Here is a 23,240-nt window from a genome sequence, read left to right as displayed (position 1 = left end):
GTTAGACAATTAGATATTTACAGGCTGAGTGCTCTGTCCCATACCAGCATCTAGGTATGCAATAATTAAGACTATAGGATGCTTTGTAAAATGTGTAATGAGCCAATGTACGCGAGTGCTGGGCTGTAAAGCCAGACCTTCACAGGAGGATAGGGTTCATTTCCAGCTTCAAAGCAAACTTCTTTCCTGGCATCTGTCTAGGTGCATAAGTTCAGTGGTTTCCTCCTAGGTTTCTGGAGCAGCGTTGCCTAGGGACTAAACCAAACCAAAACTCCTTTCCTCCCCTGCCCTCCAACGCCACCCCAAAGCCTTCTGAAAAGTATGCAGGTAGGGGCACACATCTGTGCCTGGAATCCCACACAGCTGGGGGGTGCTTAAGCCTGAGAACCTGTGACCTCAGGATATTAAACCCAGTTTTAATTAAAAAAACTGGTTCTTGCCAGCATATTTATTTGGCATGTAGATTACCTGCTACGGTTTCCTAAGACTTGAAGGGCTACCAATGCAGTAAATGTAGCCACAGAAAATGGTGGATTTCTTTTGCCAAGTTTTCTGTTTCTGAGGAACTGTTTGTTTAGAAATAATTTGCCATCCAGATATGTTGTGATGGAATAGGAATTGCTCAGAAGTGAAGCTAAGATGCATTATAGAAAGCCTGTCAGCAGTTGCTGCATTGCCAAAACCACTAATGAAAGGCATTAGCTCACTGTGTGCATGCCTGGTAGGTTTTGTTGTTGATAGTTCCAGCCAGTCAGAGCATACGCTTGTTAATAGGAGCTCTTCTAAAGGGCTACTTTTTAAAAAAAAACGGAAAAGAAGGAAAAAATTCTTACACAGAGCCTCATCTCCAGAGGCCTTGTGAAGTGTTGCTGGGCTCGAACAGATTAAAACATTTTAATTCTTTTTCATTTTCTTTTCCTGCTCTCAGCTGGACAAAACTGTTCCATGAGAAATACCTTGCAGGCAGCTGTACGCCTCATGATAATCATGAAAAATTCAACTTTAAATACATAAGCAAAATAATCTGAACTTAAACAGGTGTGTAGAGTTTAGTGGGTTTTTGTTTGTTTTTTTAATTTATCCTTTTGCTTTTTCCTGCTCGAAGTTATTATTCCTTAATGCTGAGCTGTGCCCTGACGTGCCAGGACTCCTGATGGGGGTGCCTGCCTGCTGGGCAGAGACTTGGAACGGCAGCTTAGCCTGCCTGAGGATCCCTGGAGACTCATCTGTCTCCACCAGCCACTTCTTCCGCTTCTCTAGTCTTTCAGTTTCTGTGTGCGCTCCTTGAGTGAGCTGATGCCAGGAGTCCAGACTTTCCCAGGGTGCTGGCTCCCTGCCTCGGTCAATGAATTGCACTGGAAAAAACAGTTATTATCTGGCCAGCCCTGTTGCCTCGTTCAGCAGGTCAGGAACCAACAAAGAGCTGGATTTTTTTCATGATTCTGATAAGAGGATTCAATAAAGTATCTCAAATGAGAGAGCAGCCTTCTGTGCTGCACAGAGTGCCAGAGAGATATAGAAGTATGAGCATATGTACAGAAAACCAAGGAAAGGGCTTTAAAAGACCAAGTTTATGATAGGAGTTTTGATACTTTGCTGACACAGAGTTTAGCGTCACTGGTAGTTTATCAAACTGATCTGATCTGATCAATATGATTTCCAGTAAGGTCATAAAGATACCTCATGTTTGCCTTCTGCTATAAAAGCAGCTACTGTGCTTTGGCAATTATTCAGGCATTTTATGCCATTATTTGTTGATCTCTTTTTATTTACTATGACTGCAGTAGTGATGTGTTTAGGAAGTTATGTAAAATAATAACCGGAAGTCTGACTGATAAAGAGATGAATCAAGAATTGCCTCTGGTCCAGCATGATGCTGTAGAAAAGAAGTTTTTGCAAGCAAACTTGATTTTGTTTTGAAACTACACTCAGCCTTGTAAGAGCAATCACATGACAGCATAGATCTCCTGGCTGGAGAAGTTAAGGAGGAGATGTTTGCACTCACCCTCTGTCCACATTATGGCTGCATTGGTGTTGCTTCTTACTGATTATATTCTTAAGTTTTCTGTTCTCAACTCAAAGACGTTTTGTTATCTTTTTCCTCTTGACAGTTTTATAAGGGCAGACCTTTTTTTAGTACAACAGATATGAAAGTGCAGTCCGGCAGTTTATATGCAATCCTATTAAAAAAATAACAAATTGCTTCTGTTGACTTATGACGTCTAGTGGGGTGAATGCTGCAAAGAAGCAGACTATCCAGCCCACCAAGTGAAAGAACATCTCTGCATACCAGAGTTCAAGCACAAAGTCAGCTACAGCCTTGTGTGCCTGTAAGCATGTGACTTCTGTATCCAAGCTTTCCAATTATAAAACGGCCCCAAGCATCACTTCTTGAATACGCAGGAAAGCAATTTACTGTTTTAGTAATAAAATGTTAGAACCTACTTTGGGGCAGTTGGAAGGTCCACCTAAGGCTGTTATCAGAGCATTTATCTCTACACAGCAGTTTTCTGTGCCAGACTAAACTGAGAGACAGGCTGTTTCCTAACAAAGTACTTGAGTTTGTTATTAATGGTAAGGTTATGAGTACTTCTTAAGGACTTGTGTTTTGCAGCTTGGGACGTTGATTTGGATATACTGCTTATATTTATTAGCGGTGCTGATAATGCATGGAGTGTTGGAAGCATCTTTCTTGTGTTGGAAGGTAATTGTACAAATTGATTTGTCATATAAGTGTGTCTTAAAAGATGAATGAAATGAAGGCTACTGGTCTGTAGCCTGTAATTAGCTTGGCTGCCAGATGCAGAGATCACCTCAAGGAACATGTAGGGTACCCTTAATATCCCTCAGGTGGGAACCAGCTTACAATGATTTCATTCTGTATTATACAATGAATATGGTGAAGGTGCTAATGTCACATCACACGCTGAGAGGAAGAGTCCCAAGAGCCTACATAACTTCTGTGGTGTGTGTGCGGGTCCTCTTCCTGTGAAGCTGGGCTGTACTCAATTATTCTTTAAAACAGTTTCTCTTGCCCTGGAAAAGAAAGAAGTTAGAGGTATTTCCCTTACGGGGTTACGTGAACTGTTGTGTATTTGCTGCAAACATGAAAAGGATTAATTTTGCAATTTGGAAAAACAACTACTAAAGTGTCTTTTGGTGTAGCACAAGGGGCTACTGAGAAGAGTACTCGGAGTCAGGGTCGTTGAAGTGGAAAAAAGGAATGTGTTTTTGAGCAAAAGTTATTTCAGCTCTCACAGGTGAAAAGATTTAAATAATGAATTTGACTACGATCCAGATCACTAAGTAGCAACACATATTCTCTCTCGGGGCTTTCCATCTGTGGTTTACCAGCCATGCCACAAACGAAAGCCTTTCGCTTTTCTGTGAAAGTGAGTCTGTTTCTTAGAGTCTTCCCACAAAGCTGCATTGAGCAGTGCTTTCCTTTGCATGTGTTTAAGTTGCTTGGGACATGCATTTAATGTGAGCTGCTGTCTTTAAGAAAGAGAAACAGAGGGATGCTGGTGCCTGAGTGCAACACTGACCTGGGACAGTACAATGAGACAGTTTCAGTTCTGGAAAAGGGAAGATGTATTTTATCTTTGTTCTGCTAAGGGTTGTTAAATTGGGTGAGAAAGGAATGTATTAGCCTAGGCTTAGTGCTGCTTTCTGTCTACTGTATGGCTTTCATTGAGTTTGTTCAAGGTATTTTCTTGTGCAAGCCAAAATAGAGAAAAGCTTGTCAAGTCTGTGTTGCATTGATCTCTCCTCAACTGAAAGCTTTGGAAAGGAGTGCTCATACGCTCTGAGGGATGTGGCTAAATTAGCTTAACAATATATTGTGAAGGGACTGCTAGGTCACTTCTTACATCTCTAAACAGTTACAGGTTCTTGCAGTTGCAGAATATAAAGTTGGAAAACTGTTTTTAGAAAAGGCTTCTGTTGGTTACAGCAGCACCAAAGAAGCCGAATAAAACAACTTCATGTGATCCAGCTAGGAAACGTCTGCAGGACTTCTCGGTGAACCACTAGGAAATGGTTACCCTTCACATCTGCACAGATGTTGTTCACAGTTTTAAGGTGTCTGCAAGTTTGCATGCTTTCTTCAAGAAAACTCTCTTTAGAATTCACTGAAGACTACATATGGACTCGGGAAACATCTAACACTTGGGTTAATAGATATGAGAAAATACTTTAAACGTCAGTTTTTCCTTGTAACTTATGGCACTTTGGTAACCTTATCTGACAAATATTTTGAGCTAAATGTCCTACCTAATAGGGTATGTTACACTCGTAGATTTGAAGGCAACAGAGGACAAAAGTGAAATTAATAAATAAAAGAGTATCTTTCACAGACATTCAAGATTAGCAAATATGCAATATACTTTTTTTTTTGGCATGAATAGATAAAATACCTTTAAAAAACCCTCAACTGTACATGGTTATTTACAATCTAAACAGGAGACAGGAGCTTAATTAATTAGCTGCAGCTTGGGTTTTGTTGTAGTTCCCCTCTTAAATGATATTGAGGCTGAGCCTGCACAGATGCCTCCCAAGATACTGGCACAGCAGAGTTACACAGCTACCCAACTCTGAGCCTCCTTGGGAGTATTGCATCAACAAAAGCTAATTGTCTTTTGCCAAATGGTTCTGGATTCCATGTGATGGGAAAACAGGACCACAAAATTTATCTTCATTTGCCTAAGATTTGAAAGTTGATCTTGATATTAAACGCAAACGTCTTCTCTCACACTTGACACTGCAATGCTTCCCCTATGTAGAGCCGCAACAAACAAAGCTGAGACCTAATCACAAAACCAGCAGAATTTTAGTCTAGCAGCTGGCACAGGAGAAGCTAAGTGTTTCCAGGGCTCAGTTTAAAATCATCTTCATTCCCTTGTGACAAGATGGTGAAAACTGCCCCACCTAGGCAAGAGAGCTAGTATAGATTCCTCCTCCTTCAAAACCTCATATCATCAGCAAAGTTTACTGCTCTGCTACTTTCAAGCAGTTGCTCTTTTCTCACTTAGGGCCGAACCAGTGAGGCACAGGCAATAGCAAAAGGAAACTGCAGTTCTTGGCTTTCTGGACAATCATGGAGAACATAGTGATACAGTCTGCACTTTTTTTTTTTTTTTCTTTTCTTTTTGTTTTTTTTTGGGTGGAGGGATGGGACACAAGAAGTGAGATATAAAAATTTCACTTTAAAATCCTCTGTGGAAGCCACAGGGACGTGCTTAAAAGAAGACTAGCTGAATTGAGCAGATCTCAACTGGTTTTTGTTCTATGCTGAAAAGGGTAAGTCCAGGTAACCCAACATTATCATAGCAGAGACCATTGTTTTTAATTGGTCAGATTTCCACAGCCTGTTCTTTCACACAGTATGCACTGGCTTTTGTTGAAAGTGGAATTCCCCTTTTTGGTGGAATATTCGGTAAAAAACAAAATGTTGATACCAAGTGCATTTAAAGAATTCATATTCTCTTATGTTTACACATGCACTGCGACTCCCATTTTTGGAGGACTGGGTCAAAATGTTCTACCTAGTTCTGTACCCAATAACATGCAGCTGGTGAAACCAGGTAATGAAAGGATATACTGTAGATAAAAAAAGGTGCAAAAGTTCACAAATCTCTTTTTGCAGAGAGTCGTTCAGTTTCCTTTTTTGTTTGTTTGTAGCTGCCATTCTTCACATTCAGTAGTCACCGCTGGGGTAAGCAGAAGCAGGCAGAACTCTCATGCTCCTGAAAGGCAGCTGCTTCTGCTAGTGACAAATCCTCGAAGGTGATAACAAGCGACTGAGCACTCAACAGCTCTCAGCACTCTAGCACAGAGTATCTAAGTCTCAGGCTTACTGCTTTCCTCAGTGCAGGAGCTCCGTATGCTGACAGACTATCACAGAGCACTGTCCAAAGTGGTTAGCTGGTGTGGTGATGTGACTGTTGTATGGACACAGCCAGTGGCTGGAACAGTAATCCAGAAGATTTTTCTGCCTCTTGTGTTGGGGAAGCTTTATTTTGCCATCTCTCTTGGCACACACTGCAGAAATGTCATTTGTATTGTGAGCAATGCTGCCACTGAAAGAGGTGGGTGACATTCCTCTTGACACGGGTCCAGCTGCCCAAGTTGTTGGCAGACTTTACATTTAGACAGGCACTGTAAAAACAAAAAAACCTTCTTTTTAGAGAAAAACATCACAAAAAATCCCCCAGAAACAACAACGTCCTACCTGTTTTTCCTGCATAACCAGTGGAACAAGCTGCAAAGATGTATTCATGCTGCAGAGAAAGAATTGGCTTGGGTGAAGCCCTGCCTCTGCTTGGGTACCAGAGACAGGAGAGGCCCTCTGCCCTTGTGCCACACTCTGGAAGTGCCTCTTTTTGTGCAGATGTAAAAAGTCCTCTCCTGCTAACATGCCCCTCACTCATGGAGGGTTGCCAGTGTCACCTTTGGTTTGTTTTAAGCTACTTTAGAGAATGAGATGCACAAAAACTAGTGGTCAAGGGAAACCAGCTTCCCAAGGCTCCACTACAGACAATGGAGGGATCCCTCCATTGGGCAATTCAGAATTGCTCCAGCTCTGAATTTCTCTTCAGTGGAGCACCTTGCCTCACTGACTGTAATGGTGCCTGGGGAGACTAACCCCACTGCGATGAATCACAGAATCACTAGGCTGGAAAAGACCTCCAGGATCATCGAATCCAACCATTCCTATCAACCACTAAACCATGCCCCTGAGTACCTCATCCACCTGCCTTTTAAACACCTCCAGCGATGGTGACTCCACCACCTTCCTGAGCAGCCTGTTCCAGCACTCAATGACCCTTCCTGTGAAAAATATTTTTCTGATGTCCAGCCTGAACCTCCCCTGGTGGAGCTTCAGGCCATTCCCCCTTGTCCTGTCCCCTGACACTTGGGAGAAGAGGCCTGCTCCCTCCTCTCTACAATCTCCTTTCAGGTAGTTGTAGAGAGCAATAAGGTCTCCCCTCAGCCTCCTCTTCTCCAGGCTAAACAACCCCAGTTCCCTCAGCCACTCCTTGTAAGACTTGTTCTCCAGCCCCTTCACCAGCTTCGCTGCTCTTCTCTGGGCACGCTCCAGAGCCTCAACATCCTTCTTGGTGCAAGGGGCCCAGAACTGAACACAGTATTTGAGGTATGGTCTCACTAGTGCTGAGTATGGAGGGAGAATAACCTCCCCGGACCTGCTGGTCACACCGTTTTTGATACAGGCCAAGATGCCATTGGCCTTCTTGGCCACCTGGGCACACTGCTGGCTCATGTTCAGATGGCTGTCAACCAGCACCCCCAGGTCCTTCTCTGTGCAGCTTTCTAGCCACTCTTCTCCCAGTCTGTATCACCGCATAGGGTTGTTGTGCCCCAAGTGCAGGACACGGAATTTGGCCTTGTTAAATCCCATGCCACTGGTCTCAGCCCAGCAGTCCAGCCTGTTCAGATCCCTTTGAAGAGCCTCCCTACCCTCCAGCAGATCGACACTTCCACCCACCTTAGTGTCGTCCACAAACTTACTTAGCGTGCATTTGATCCCCTTATCCAGGTCATTGATAAAGACATTGAACAGGGCTGGACCCAGCACTGAGCCCTGAGGAACTCCACTTGTGACTGGCCTCCAGCTGGAGTTAACTCCATTTACCACCACTCTCTGGGCCCGGCCATCCAACCAGTTTTCAACCCAGGAGAGTGTGCGCCTGCCCAGTCCAGAGGCTGACAGTTTCTGAAGCAGAATGCTGTGAGAAACTGTGTCAAAGGCTTTACTGAAGTCCAAGAAGACTACTTCCAAAGCCTTTCCCTCATCCAGCAGTCCAGTCACTTTGTCATAGAAGGCGATCAGGTTAGTTTGGCAAGACCTGCCTTTCGTGAACCCATGCTGACTGGGCCTGATCACCCGTTTCTTTTGCATGTGCTTCATGATAGCACTCAAGACCACCTGTTCCATGACTTTTCCTGGCACTGAGGTCAGACTGAAAGGCCTGTAGTTTCCTGGATCCTCCCTGCAACCCTTCTTGTAGATGGGCACAACATCAGCCAGCCTCCAGTCAAGTGGAACTTCCCCAGTCAGAAAGGACTGCTGGAAGATAATGGATAGGGGTTTGGCAAGCACGTCTGCCAGCTCCCTCAATATTCTTGGATGGATCCCACCTGGCCCTATAGACTTGTGTCTAATTGAGCAGGTAAGTCTCTAACCACCTCCTCTGGATCATGGGAGCTTTGTTCTGCTCCTCTAACTCCTGGGTGTGTACACACAGTGAACAACTTTCCTTACTACTAACAACTGAAGCTATTCTTCACAATCTGCCTTCCCTGCAGTTTCCAAACAGTTTTCTTTCTAACAACAAAGCTAGTCTTGGAAGCCTCTTTTTGTTTAGCAGCGTGATACACTTTTTTTTTTTGCACTACATGGGATTGCTATTCCCTTTGAAACAATCCTACCTTCTACTTCTGTGGGTTTCACTTTATGTAGAACTGTATTCACATCAGTATTGAAAAGCAAAATGCCATGGCAAAGTATCTCTGTGAGTGCACCTCCACAATGCATCTACCTATCTACCACACAAAACTTGCTTGAAAATTTCAAATGATCATAATAATAATTTCTTCAAGAGCCCATCTTTTGCCCCAAGGTAGTATCAGCTATTTCTAAATAATTTCTGACAGATATCGATTCCTTCTTTCATTAAGAAAAAACAGAACAGCAACAATTTTGGACTGATGGAGACTTGACACAAATTTTTGCCTTGGTGTTCAACTACCATTACCCTTGGGCATTTTTTCCTTACATCTAGCTCAAATCCTCTTTGTTTTAGCCTGTTGTGCCGTAAGTGCTCTGTCTGCTGGGTTGGGATAATAAACTTGAAATTGTCCCATCTTTTTAAGGACTTTCTGAGAGGATTGTTATTGTGCCCTTAATCAGGCTTGCCTTCTCCATCCTAAACAAATGTAACCACTTTTTCATCAGATATCATATTCCCTAGATAGTTCTCATTTCTCCTGTATTGGTTCAAGTTGCCCTCAAATTGAGATGCCCAAAAGATGCCGCCTTCAGTGTTTTACATGTATCTGTTGGCAGAAAACAGCCCTCAGAGGTGGGATAGCTTCTGATAGCAGTGAATCGCCAAAGCTGCTATCCCATCTCCTCTTCCACAAATGGTGTGGGGACACACCAAGGAAAAGATGTTGTGTGGAAGGCAAATGTTTTTGTTTTGTTGCTAATGAACAAATCACACTACAGCAGCCTTCAGTATAAGAGAAATATTTACTCCTATTGATGTTACAGATGTTTTTCTACTTATGGTCTAAGTCCAGGGATCTAATCAAATAGGGCCTGGAGGAGAAAAAATTGACTTAAATGAACTGCTTGTAGTATGTTAATGCAGCTCTCAGAAATGGAAAGAGAAAATCTGTGTCTTAAGGAGAAAATCCATCCTCCTACGTTATGTTCCACAGGAAACAGTGTAATGCCTGTTGATGTTTAGCAAACACAAATGTTGTGGATCAGGCTGGGGTTGCCTGATGGGTCTGGAAAATAACGGACCATTAATCCAGTTTGCATGACCATTAAAGAAGTTCTAGAAAAAGTGGGTTTTTGTTTGGTTGGGGTTTTTTTGTGTGTTTTTTTTTTTTTTTTTTTTTAATTTAGGGGTTATTTGCTTCTATTTGATATTATGAGTTGAGTACATTCACAGCATCTACTAAGGCAAACTATGCTTTCACTATCACAGTTTTGGTCATACCTCAGTATTTTCTCTCTGTTCTGCAGAGACAACCAGGTAACAGTCATTTGCTTCAGCAGAAACTACCAAATGAGATCTAAAATAAGCTGATATTTCATCCTCTCTATACTGTTGCAAGTCACCTGTTGAGTTTGTTTTTCCAAATTTGCCTTAGATTTTTCTGTCCTGTTTTTATTTTCCCCCACTGTAAATGATACATGAATTTATAAACCAGTTGACCTGCAATATTGCATTCTTGCTTATAAAAAATATGAACATCTTGAAAGTTTAAACTGGGTTTTTTTTCCTCTCTAGGAAAGTAGAGTGCTTGGTATTTTTTAAATTGGGAGTATATACGCTCAGGTTCATAGACATGAGCATATAATGTTCTTGTATCCCAGCTAAAGACCTTCTAGAATATGATGCCTAAAAAAGCAGGGAGCAACCATTTGGTTGATGGGTACTTACATGATATAAAGTGATAAATGGGCAATGTTGTCCTGATTTGAAAATTAGCATATACAACAGATTTTTCAAGTCTGGCTCTGCCTGGCTCATAGCATAATCCACCCATCTTGATAGCAACAGCAGCTGCAGCATAGCTGTAGAACTGGAAAGGAGGGGGATGGCTTCAGCCTGTATGCTTTGTGTCCTCTGCAGATTTGTCACATCCTTTGGCCAGAACTGTTAATGGAACTTCTGGGAATTGAGACTCTCGGGCTGCCTTTGGCAACACTAACAGAGCTCAGAGAAAAGCCTGAGAGAAGTAGGGCTACCACTTTTTAGGCTTGAGTTTGTAACATCCAGCAAGCCTAATCCAAAGGCTTTGTGCTGAACTTAACTTCATAGCTTCAGTACTTACTCTTGAAACAAAGTAACATATTTTTAGTACTTACAGTTGAGTCCTTTGTCTTCATTTGGTTGCACATCTGTTGAAACAAAAGCACTGTTTTAAGCATTTAGGATAGATAACTACAGTCTGTATATGTACATGATGAATACTAAGAAACATACACCAAAGTTGAGGGTTCAGTCTGCTGAATGCTTCTTGGACAGCAAGACGCAGTCCATACTCTATTTCTTTACAGTCTAGGTTACCTTGTCAGCAAGGGTAGATTTTTGGGCCAGGAAGGGCCAATTCCTCATGAGGACCCGTTCGAGGTAGAGTTAATCTTAGGGTTAGAGTTGTCCCCACGGAGAGCTCCCTAGACCCGTAGAAAGCTGCTTGATCCCAGTGAGATCTCAAGTACTTAACTGTTTGAAGAGTGACTCTAAAGGTCTCAGGACTGACTTATTCCCCAGATTTCTGCTTTGTATTGTGCTAAGCAGAGTGAGCTACTGACCCCAGTCCTGTTTTATGGAGGAGCTTCGTCTTCAGAAACAGCCTGCAGTGATTGCATCTGAGAAACTATGGCTTGAACCAGCACAAATTCTGAGTTTCTATCACATCTAGCACTTAACTCCTGTGAGGCTCAGGTGCTCTAGCAGAAAACCATAAAGCATAACAAGGCCCAGGGCACTACATGTCCCCTGTTTTTTTATAACAGCATGATTTCTTGCTGTTGTGTGCAGGCAGCTTACTCTTACCTTCTAGCAATGCACTGGATGACATTAAATATTTTGATAAATGAAAAAGAATTTTTCATATTTGGTCATACAAGTGAAGGGCTTCATTACCTGTGTAGGAAATTAGTTTAGACGATCTCCGTCTCCACAGCCAACAGGTTAAACCAACTAGAAGACCTATCAGAATGACAATGGAAATGATGCCAGCTGCTTGAGCACCTTGTCCCTTTTTTTCCAGGTTTTTGTGACTTTCTGTGTTAGAACCACTGCTTTGAGTCTGCTGTGTGTCTGGAATAAAACAGAAAAAGGATGTAGTAAGGTGTAAATTTTCATATTTAATATGAGGCAACTTCTGGACCCTGTTTTACACACACAAATTTCTGAAAGACTAATATTACTGATTCTGGTGGTTTTCCTTCTGAGCAAAGCACAACTTTAGCTTACATGGTCTAATAATACAATGTAAGTTTATTCTGCTCTGTCATTATAGTGCACGCATCCCTCCTTCTTCCTCTTTGTTCTTCTTTCCTGCCAGCCTTGTGAGACTCTATGCTTGAGCTTGTATCTAGACTCAGTCAAAATAAATCTATACAGAATCTACAATATAAATCTGATGTTACTCAGAAAAGCATGTGAAAATCTGTTTCTCTGAAGTTAGTGATGAATTCCCACCGATCGCTGCAAACTGAAGGTTTCAAATCGCATCTCTTACTCTTTCAGGTGCTTTTTAGAAGGCAACACAAAATAATAAGATGAAGGTCTTTTCCCCCAGAATATGATATTACATAATGCTAGTAGGAAATCAATGGCAAGTTTTAGTTTCCCTTTAATTTGGGATGACAGTAAGGGTATGCTGTCACAACTTTTGCTCATGCACATAGTTTTTGTTCTTGGAAAGTTTCTATCATTTGGCTGTGTTTGTGGAATCAATGGCATTAAGTCCAGACTATGTGATTCCTTGGCATTATCAGGTAAAGTGACTGTGGATATCCAGCTACAGTTATGCAAGCAATCAAACCTCCTTGCACCAGCATGCAGAAACTTGTGGGAGAAAGGTGTGGTGGGAGGTTAGGCCTGGAACAGCGATGAGATTGAACAGCCACCTTCAGATAAGCTCTCCCACTCCAGAGAGCTTCTCTACGCAGCGTTTGGAAATCATGAAGTCCACTATTGGTACTATAGCTATAAATTTTATTAACTTCTTTTTAAATGGCTTTCTGTTTTTGTGAAGAGGTGAGTGGCTAAATACTTGTTTTTACTATTTACCATATCAGCAATAAATAACATATTATACTCGTCCTATTTGGTATACTGCTCTATTGAGTTAATATTATCCATTTGCTACAGGCCTACTTCAAATAGTATCCTGTATTAAACTGACTTTTGGAGATTGCCTAGTTTCAGAGTTCTGTTTTCAGAGTAAAAAGCAAACATGAGTGCTGTAAAGCAGTCAGGTAAGTGTTCAGGAATTGTGGATCTACCGTATGGTGCCCCCTGGAAAATAACCTGCCTCTCTAAGTCATTGTGCTTCCAAAGAACCAAAGGGTGAAGCTCCCTGACTGCCTCAGATGCAAGAGCTTCTCGGTGCTATTGCCAAAATATGCTTGATGGAGTGTTCACTTCAATGTGGAAGAAGTAAACATAAAGTCCACAGGTAAGCATAACTAGCTTGAAACAAAACCTGAACTCTTTTTGTCCCTTTTTGGAACTACTGAATTAGTGCATACTCCTTAGTATGTATCTACAGAGACACTCTGGCTGATATTCCTGCTCTCTAGAAAATACTAAGTATCAGGAAGAGACTTACAGTTGGCTGACAGGTTTGCATGCAGTATTTTATTTTCTATGGAGCATTCGATTTCCATGTTAGAAGTAGCTTTAACCTTTAGTGTGCTAAAAACACTGTAAGTGCCATCGGTGTGGAGGGTGATCTTTAGCTCTGATGGAGACAGGTGGCTGTTGTCGGTTTTATTTATCCAGTAAACATTGGGCTTTGGGTATCCATTGCCAGACTTGCAGCTGAAAGTAACCTCCTCTCCAGTGCTGTCACTGTTTCTTATTGGCCCACTGAGTATTGGTTGGCTATAGCTAGCTGGAAAGAAAGAGAAAAAGAAATAGTCATTGACAAAATTTTGACATGGGCTCCGAAGCAGAAGTTCTGGGTTTCACACGACCCTCATGACATGAACGGGAAACACCTGCAGGTTTTGTATGTAAGCCAGAGAGTTGAGAGAATTACTAGAAGGGCAGAAGGCTGAGGCCAAACACAAAGGAAGAAAGTAACTTCTTAAGTTGCTGTCACCTGTCATAAGAACCCTTATATTAATGAAAACCAAGATGGAACACCACAACCCCCTTGCACTGGATAAACGACTGTTACGGGTATTCTCTCAGTTTTAGATCTCTATCTGTAGCATTTAAATTGAGCAGACTTCATTTCATCAAAGTGCTGGAGTATGTTTCATGCTTAAATGTAATATTAAAATGGCATGAATTTTAAAAGCTGGAATGAGAATATTTGCAAGTAATACAAGTTCTTACCTGCTAAACTGAGAACCACTTTTGCTTGGTGAATCACTTTGGTATATTCAGTTTTCTGCAGTACTACACATTTGTACGTGTGTTCATCACTCTTGCTGATGTTTAGCAGTAGTAGAGAAAAATCACCATTTTCCAATCTATCCCAGAATAATTGAGTCCTGTTTTTAAAGTGAATACACTGTTCGCTTTCATTGTCTCGACCTGAGATCAGTGCATGTACCACTGAACATTCCTCTTGATCATCAGCTATTTGCCAATACACTCGTAAATTTTTTAAGAGCACTTCTCTTTCTTGATAAATGCAACTCAGTGTGGCATTGTCTCCAGGTTTACCGACGATGATCTCCTCTAGTGCAATAACTGTAAGATAAAAAGACAGAGACTAAAAAAGGGAGGTTATGTGGAAAAAGGTGATTCTCTTTAAGGATATTCTACCACATGGGGGCTCCACTACTAGTATTTATAACAGGTAGGCCAGTGTGCTCACTTCACAGTCATTGCTACCTCCTGTCCTTCTGGTGGTTAATCCTCTCCGTGTCTATGTGTCACTGTCTGCCAAAGGGACCTTTTACAATATAAAGCCTTCTGCTTATTTCTTTCTCCCAGGCCCAACGAGTCCAAGCATTCCCAGTCCCATGGATACCTTCATGTTTCACTTCACCTGCCAACTGTGACTGACTGCAGACACCTGTTCCAGTCCTAATGCTTTAATAACCACATTTGTTTGTTTGTTCTTTTAAGTTAAGAAAAATGTCATATAACACCAGGTAAATCACAATAAGTGGAAACACTGTTAAGAAAAAGAGTTACCATTATTTTGCAACCCCCAAAACTGAAAAAGGGAGTAAAACCAATATTTCTCAAAGTGGGCATGTCATAGCAATCACGTTTTAGTGCTACCATTGGTGTCACTCTCTCAATAAATATACCTAACCAGCAAACCCATGTATCTGGAGCCCAGATACTTCCAGTGACATTTATGTTAGACATTTACAACCTCTCGTTGCCCTTGAGATAGGCCAGCACAGTATCTGGCTTTCAGGGCACTTTTCCTGGCCTCCAGGCATGAGAAAGGCAACCTCTTTCCCTGGTGAGCAATGAGAAGGTGAGAGCTGACTGACGAGTGATGCAGAAGGTACAGGTCAGCTAGTCAAAAAGGGCCAGGGTGGTTCTGACTGCAGCCTCCCTGCCGGGATAGATGCATCATCTCTCCTCCACCCCAGCAGCCAAAACCTCTCTGGTGCAACTGGTTGCTGAGACCAAAGCAGTATGTGCATGATAAATATTGGACTGGAGGGTAAGGGGGAGTCAGGCACGGGTTTGAATGGGGGAGAGATTACAGGTGGGTGAATCAGGGGTAGGAAGGTGACAGGAGTGAGGGTTTGGAAATGTGTAAACAGAGCATGGTGAGGTGGGAAGAGGCAGTGGTTTAGGTAAAGGGGGATATGTCACGGGAATCAAAAATAGCTCATCTACATAGCTGAGTTGGGCACCCTAGCATAACAAGATTGCTGAAGTGACCACAGTACTTGCAGGGAGGAAGGCAGTATATTTTCTAGGGCCCTATACTCTGCTGGGTGAGACAAAAAGTAGCAGGCTTGAACTGCAACAAGGGAACTGCAGCTGAGAATTTGGGAAACCCCTCGTGGCAGCAGGAAAAGTGGTGCTTTTTAAAGCATTGTCTGGGAAGATGGGGGCACTTTCACCATTGATATTACTTAGGAACAGGCCAGCCAGCATCTCTTGAAACTGAACTTGGTACAGTTTGTCCTGATTTTGAGGCTGGGGACTTTCCTTGATGATGTCTTTCTCAGTGATTAGGCAAGAACATGGAAGAGACACTGAAAATAGTTAAGTATCACCAGGTGATGTCCTTACCTTTGTTTTGAAAGGGAATTTTGGAACTGTAGTAAAAGATTTACTAATAATGGGTACTTGATATAGCGATGTATGATTCTAGCTATAATAGGAGTACGGACTTTAACCAGGGATGTTAGATCTGTAGAAAACAGCCTTATCGCCCCACTTCTAAGGCCTCCTGTTGGCATAGACAAATATGCAGGAATTTCTGTGAAGGGAGCAGAGCCATCTAAGCAAAAGGTCCATAAGGTCCTTTGCTATTCTGCATACCAGAACTGACAGAAACTGATTTTTTTCTTCCTTCCCTGATGTCTGTGACACTGAGGAATTCTTAAGTGTCTTGCTGGAAAACATGCAAATGTTTATATTGTACATATTACAAATAATCTGTGAATTTGGCCAAACGCATTAAGGGAGGGCAGCTTCATTTATAAGTGAGGTTTTCTGAACTTACCAGCTCTCATGGTATGAAGGACCAGTAACAGAAATCCATAACTAAAATAAAAAGCAAACAAGAGTGTTATATGATATACTTAAGGCTCTGTTGTTTACATAAGCAGTAAACCTAGTATGGATTGTTTCAGTATAGTAGCAGAAGTAGGTAAATTAGGTAGTGCTACTATGTAATGTCCCATTAAGTATTTGCATTTCTGACAGCTGCAAAATTTCTGTTCAAACGACATAACTCTGTGGGTGGGTGGCCATGGCCACAAATAGCAGTAAAATGCACTAATATTGGAATCAGAGCAGAAGGCATGAAGCTGGTGTCATGCCTTTCTTCTGAAAAGCAAACCATATAATTCATTGGACAAACAGGCCCTGGAAGCTACCTGGACCACTGGGAAAGAGAGGGGCTGCACAGGCCAAAATCGAGGTCAAAGCCCCGCAACCCACTGTTTTGCAGAGATTCAGTGAGTTATGGTTTTATCTGGTTAAAGGATGACAAGAAGCTGACCATGCTGGCCACCGTTTTGTGCACTCAGTAAAAAGGCATAAACAGGAAACGTGCTGATAATGGGGAGCTGTGCAAAGGTTTTGCTGGAAAGAATTTGGCATGCTTGATTACTCCAGAGGGGCAAATCTATGCAGGTGATTTAACTCTCATCCCACAGGGCTTTGAGAAAGAGAAATATGCAGCACTTAGCTTAAAAATTACTTTAAAATAGCCTTTCACCACCATGCCTAGCTATACGTTGTCCTCTCCTTGCCCCACATCTCTCTGGGAAAGGAAGACACTGGAAAGATTTTGGAATGTGAGCTGTGTGGCTGTAATGGCCCACCTTGATATTGCCCCAGGTGCAATAAGGCTGCAAAGTTGAGTGAATGGACAGAGGGACACGAGAACCTGCTCACCCCATTTCCCCAGCTCACTTTTGCAAGCTAGGAGGACTGTGAGGCCACACTGCCCGAGTGCAACTTGTTCAGTTCGCTAGTTGTTCTCAACCTTCAACCAGGTTCAACGGTGAGCCAAGGGCTAGGAAAATGGGGAGCACTGCCCCTAGCAGCCCATGTCTCCCACGTGGGCTGCTCGCATTCTTCCTGCCAAACCAACCCTGCCTTCTCCTTCCAAGCCTTAACCTAAGCTCGTTCCCCCAGCAGCCATGCTTTGCATCATCTCCCTCTCTCTTCTAGGCCTCCTGCCCTTTCCCCACAGCTCCTGCCCATTTTGTTCAGCCAAGCACCAGGACTTGTCCACCACCTCCCAGGTACAGCATTGCACCTGCCCAGCTTTACTCCCACCAGCTGCCTTGATGCAGCTTCAGTCTCCACTGCTGCAGAGAAGAGTCTCCAATTCCCACCAACCTCCAAGAAAAATAAAAATTGCCCAAACATATTTGACTTTCCACAGACATAGTAGAGGACATTACTGACACAAAATCTACCTCCGCTTGAACCCCACCTCCAGACAATGAAATGGGGAAAGTTTAGGGATGAGTCAGTCTGAATTATACTACTTTTATTTGAAGAAAACACTTTCTTACCCTTTTCTGTGTCCTTTGAAATTATTTCATAGATGAGGTTTCAAAAGTTTAAGTGGATGCCCAATGTGGAACATTTCTGCTCTAATACTTATGTTAGTGAAATCACAATTAGGCCTTACCTTAGGTCTCCTGAGCAAGCATACCTAAATACTCCAGGGAAGCAGCTCTGTTCTATTCTGTCTCTGATTCTGTCTCTGACAGTGACTTTTACTGGCTTTTGCATGTGGTCTTGTATTTCTGTTGCATTTGTATACTCTGCAGGAGCTGTCACTTTTGTGCCAGGCTTGTAGAGATGTTTTAACAAGCTTACCTTAATGCAGTTCTTAATCATTCTTAATTCCATGGCTGTGTTTGTTTTATTGTTCCCCACCCAAGTTAAAAACTATAGATATAGTAAGTAATTTGAATTAAACAGAGAACAACAGTTGACTGATCTTTATGGGACTCTTCAGGGAATTTCCCGTGGCAGGCATTTGCTGATGCCAACAAACATTCAAGTAGTCAGCCAGAACTGATTCTCTACGGTATGTATATAAAGCAGGTCTTGGTTTCTTGTTTTAATAAATGATGTCACAGTCAAAGTTGAATAGATTTAGAGATACTCACCCTCCTACTTGGAGGAGGTTGCAGCTTCATTAGTGGGTGCAAGCATCAGCCCACCATGTTCCCCTGGAATAGCTTTAATGCCAAGCTCCTCTTGGAAAAAAGGGAGAAAAGCTTTTGCCTGCAGAGAAACCTCCCTTTTGCCCCATGTGTACATTCAGCCTGTGTCCATCACACTGACAGTGAGCTCATCTAACTGCAGGTGCAGCTGCATTACATTTCTTGGTTTCTCTCTGTCCCTATTTGTTAAAAAAAATCTTTTTTTTTTTTCCTTTCTAAATTCTTCCCCACACCTTCCCCCTCCAAATGTTTTTTTAAAATGTCACGTCAAATGGGAGAAAGTTGCACTTCCTCTTTCATGCATTCTTGTTTGGTGAGATTATTCTTACCAGCATCTCAACTTTTTCATGTACTGTTTCTTTTAGAGTTCTGGGATGTTGCTGTCCTGGCACAAACTAAGACATCCTGAAGCTTGCAATATTAACTTCAGGGCTTTTACCCCACTGGTAAGATTTGCTTTATCCCCCAACCTTGTAGTGTCATCGCTCTTCTTCTATCAGCAGGTGCCCTGGATAGGTTATCTGTGAAGTTTTTTCTAATGCCTAAGATAAGGCAACACTAATCTCATGAGGCACTGGAACAGGCTACCCAGAGAAGTCGTGGATGTCCCCTACATGGAGGTGTTTGAGCCCAGGCTGGATGAGGCTATAAGCAACCTGATCCAGTGGAAGGTGTCTCTGCCCATGGCAGGGGGGGTTGGAACTGCATGATCTTTAAGGTCCCTTCTAATCCACACTATTCTATAACCCTGTGGTTCAATGTTCACAAGCAACATAAATGTACTTCAGAGCAATGTTGTGGCACAAAGGCTATCAAATGGCTGATGAGGGAGAGTAGAGAGAGGGGAGTCAGTTGAACAAGACTCTTCACTCCATCACAGAAATGAGAATGGAAGACAAAAACTGGAAGCAAATTCAGGCCACCATCAAGGGAGAGTGAAGGTCTAAGGTTGCTGAATAAGTTGTTAGGAGTAAGAACAATAAGCTCTGCGAATGACCACCCAGTAACACAAAATGCCATGCAATTCTGCTTCTCTTGGGGGTTGTAGGATAAACCTGGAGGTCCCTTCCAACTCAAACCATTCTGTGATTCTATAAAACCCCAGGAAATAAAAAAAAAGGTGGGCTTCCTTGCCTTCTCCCATCATTCATACTGGAGCAAAAAGGCTCCTTTAAAGGCTCATTCATTGCCCCCAGCCTCAGATGGCCAGGGACAGAGGGGTGGCACCTCTCCTCGGGCTAACCCTCTAGACCTGGACCCCCCCCCCCCCCCCCCCCCCCCCCCGCCCCGGGCTTGTCTCTTGCCTAGAATCGATGCCTGCCCCGCTGGGAGCTCCCCCCCCCCCCGCCCCGGGCTTGTCTCTTGCCTAGAATCGATGCCTGCCCCGCTGGGAGCTGCCGTGATCCTGGGAAGGCACCCCGTGCCACCTTGCACCCTGAACAGGATCACAGAACCATAGAACTGCTAGGCTGAAGAAGACCTTGGGGGATCATCAAGCCCAACTGTACCTGTTCACTATCATATCCTCATATCCTTGGATGCCCCAGCGAGGGGGGAGGTGAATAGAATCATGGAACCATAGAATCACCTGGTTGGAAAAGACATTTGGGCTCATCAAGCCCAACCGTACCTGTCTACTTATTGTATTCTCACATCCCTCCCAGGATGCCCCTGCTGGGGGTGAGGGGAGGCAGACAGAATCATAGAATCACTATGTTAGAAAAGACCTCTGGGATCATCGAGTCCAACAGTACTGTTCATACTAAATCATGTCCCTTCTAGGGGGAGATGTTGATGCTGCTGCCAGGGGGATAGAATCATAGAACCATAGAATCACTAGAATGGAAAAGACCTTTGAGATCATCAAGACCAACAGTACCTGTCCACTACTAATTCATATCCCTCCCTGGATGTCCCCGCCAGAGGGGTGGTGGATAGAACCATAAAATCACTAGGTTGGAAAAGACCTTTGGGATCATCGACCCCAACTGTACCTGTCCACCGCTAAACCACATCCCTAAGCCCTTCATCTCCCCGTCTTTTAAATCCCTCCGGGGATGGGAACTCAACCCTGTGTCCATTTAAGCACATCCCCCCCAGCGCTTTCCCGCTCGCTGCAGCGCAACGCCAGCCGGGTTTTTGTAAGCGGGGCTGCCCATCTCTCTGCCCCCCCCCCCCTCGGGAAGCATTTCCCCCCTCATTCAGCTTTTTCGCCCCCTCCCCGTACCCCCAGCGATCCACTCACCGCCGGGACTCCATCTCCGGGGCGCATGAGGTGTGTTACTGCCTCAGCCGAGCCTGACTGCTGCCCGGCTCAAGCCATTCCCCTTTCCCTCCCACGGCTCCTCCCGCTGGGGATTTCCGCCTTGCAACCGCTGCGGCTGCGGGGAGGCCCGGGCACTGGCCCGTCCCCACCGACCCCTCCTCAAAGCTCGCAGGGGATCCCGACCCCGCAGCGGAGCTGGGCGAGGGGGTGAGGCACAGATCTCATGAGGGATCTCGGGTTTAGTCTGGAACAAAGAGGGGGCAAAGAGGGGAGACCTTATTGCTCTGCAACTACCTGAAAGGAGGTTGTAGAGAGGAGGATGTTGGGCTCTTCTCCCAAGTGATGGGTGATAGGACAAGGGGGAATGGCCTCAAGCTGTGCCGGGGTAGGTTGAGATTGTGCAGTTCTGGACTCCTCGCTGTAAGAAGGATGTTGAGGCTCTGGAGTGTGTCCAGAGAAGAGCAATGAAGCTGCTGAAGGGGCTGGAGAACAAGTCTTATGAGGAGCATCTGAGGAAACTGGGGTTGTTTAGCCTGGAGAAGAGGAGGCTGAGGGGAGACTTTATTGCTCTCTACAACTACCTGAAAGGAGATTGTAGAGAGGAGGGAGCTGGCCTCTTCTCCCCAGTGACAGGGGACAGGACAAGGGGGAATGGCCTCAAGCTGTGCCAGGGGAGGTTCAGACTGGATATCAGGAAAAAAAAATTTACATTAAGGGTCATGGGGCACTGGCAGAGGGTGCCCAGGGAGGTGGTGGAGTCACCATCCCTGGAGGTATTTAAAAGACAGGTAGACGAGGTGCCCGGGGATATGGTTTAGTGGCAGATAGGAATGGCTGAACTTGGTGATCCAAGAGGTCTTTTACAACCCCATGAGTCTATGATTAGGAAACATATCTTTACTGAAAAAGTAGTGAAGCATTGGAACAGGCTGCCCAGGGAAGTGTTGGAGTCACTGTGGCACTTTGAGACATGGTTTAGTAGGCATGGTGGTATTGGGCTACCAGCTGGACTGGATGATCTCAGAGGTCTTTTCCAACCTTAAAATTTCTATTTTTCTATGAAAGCCATCACCACACGGGGAAGAGGCAGAGGGGCGGTGAGATTGCCTGTGCTCCAACAGGTGAGGCATCCCTGACCACTGGCTCTGGGCACTGCTAGGGACAACCTGGGGAGTCAGGGCTGGGCATGTGCTTTTGTGATAGCATGGAGAAACCAGCATCTTGTTCACCCTGTAAGGCGGTGGAAACCAGTCCCTAAACAGTCTGCTGTTGAGTTGTGTTTCAAAATACGTTTCAAAAAACATCAGGTTTACAACTGCACAAAGAGCAAATAATCCTAAATGTGATTTGATATGGTGCATGACCACACCTGAAGACACAGAATGTAGAAATTCTGACAGAATTGCGTTGATAAAGGATGTTGGAGCAGTAGTCAGCTATTTGAAAGCTGTGGTTCATATTCTCTGGCAGTTTTGTTTCTGGCTACATATGAATGGCTGCATTTGGCTTGTTTATTGTCAGGCACCTCAGCTTAGATGGAACTCCTTCACCAAGATGAATGTTTGTGACACATATCACAAAGCCACTCCTGCCACACTGCAAACAAACACCACAGTGGCAGTCGGTAAAAAAGACTGCCGAATGAATGTTTTATTTTGCCTTGGTTCTGAGTCACCCTGGGAATTACAATTACTTTGTCAATTATGAACAAGAAACTCCAGCATTGTGCAAGACCCACGGGTCTCAATGCTATTTACACTGCCAGCCTGCAGTGAGAAGGGGACTCTCAGTTTCGAGTTTTAAAGCCAACATTACTTCAGCGTCTCTGTTTGTTCATTACTATGCTGCAAATCAGTGATTGGTTTGAGAGGGTAGACTTAAATTTACACTAAATTTAAAGGAAGATGAACTTTTCTATGAAATTATGGATGAATCAGAACGTGTTGTCAGCAGCCAATACACATCTTTCACAGAAATATTTCTTGATGGAATATCCAAGTTTGGGAACTATTTTTTTTGATATTTTAGGTGCTGTTTTAATAGCAGGCACTCGATATACAGGGTTGCATACGGAATTAGTTCTTTGTGGCTAAAAGCTTCCTGACTTTAAAAGCTTGTGTCTTTATAGATGTTCTTTTTAGAGTTCTGTATATAAATTTGTTCTTTCTAGAATGCATAGCTTGAACACACTCTTCTAATGTTCTTTGCAATGGTTTCTATCATGCTCTTTTCATACATGATGAATAAGAACAGCCTTTTACTACACATGCGTGCTTGTTTTGGTGGAAAGGAATTTCAAAATAAGCAAGAAAGGCAAATGTGTCTCCATAGCCAGGAGACTCTCTGGGGTTTAGAAGGGTCAGGTGCAAACCTTTTCTCTGCCTGCACCAGGTTTTTGAATCTGCATTTCCTGAAATCCCTGACAAATTTTTAATCCATAAGTTAACTTTGTCTTCTATTTCCCTTCCAAATGTTGTTTCATTAAGACTGAGCCTCAGGCAGGTCCTAAGTAGTCCCTGCCTGCAGACTTCCTCAGAGGGCTTGATATAGAAAGATATTCTTCTGCCAGGGATTCCATTCCCGTGGCGCACACTGAACAACCCTGTCGTTAATAAAAGCAGGCTCTCACCACCA

At 43.6% G+C, this 23,240-nt stretch overlaps 1 protein-coding gene across 1 annotated transcript; it reads right to left on the bottom strand.

Moving 5' to 3' along the window:
- Positions 1-1,746: 1,746 nt before the first annotated feature.
- Positions 1,747-20,668, bottom strand: ICOSLG (inducible T cell costimulator ligand). Its single transcript, XM_054079096.1, has 7 exons — positions 20,586-20,668; positions 16,150-16,190; positions 13,836-14,195; positions 13,102-13,386; positions 11,406-11,582; positions 10,625-10,657; positions 1,747-6,156 (listed from the first exon to the last, which is right to left on the bottom strand). Exons 1-7 carry the CDS (start codon positions 20,597-20,599, stop codon positions 6,146-6,148), a joined length of 921 nt encoding a protein of 306 aa, XP_053935071.1. The 5' UTR covers positions 20,600-20,668; the 3' UTR covers positions 1,747-6,145.
- Positions 20,669-23,240: the final 2,572 nt, after the last annotated feature.

This window comes from Cuculus canorus, chromosome 1 (genome assembly GCF_017976375.1).
Source record: "Cuculus canorus isolate bCucCan1 chromosome 1, bCucCan1.pri, whole genome shotgun sequence".
NCBI lineage: Eukaryota > Metazoa > Chordata > Aves > Cuculiformes > Cuculidae > Cuculus > Cuculus canorus.
This window is presented reverse-complemented; position numbering and strand designations above follow the sequence as displayed.

What these genes read in the sequence shown, in the direction of transcription:
- ICOSLG (XM_054079096.1), bottom strand. An exon ending in CCTTCATACCATGAGAGCTG is followed by an intron (nt 14,196 to 16,149) that starts GTAAGTTCAGAA and finishes TTTATCTTACAG; the next exon opens with TTATTGCACTAGAGGAGATC. An exon ending in TGCAAACCTGTCAGCCAACT is followed by an intron (nt 11,583 to 13,101) that starts GTAAGTCTCTTC and finishes GTTTTATTCCAG; the next exon opens with ACACACAGCAGACTCAAAGC.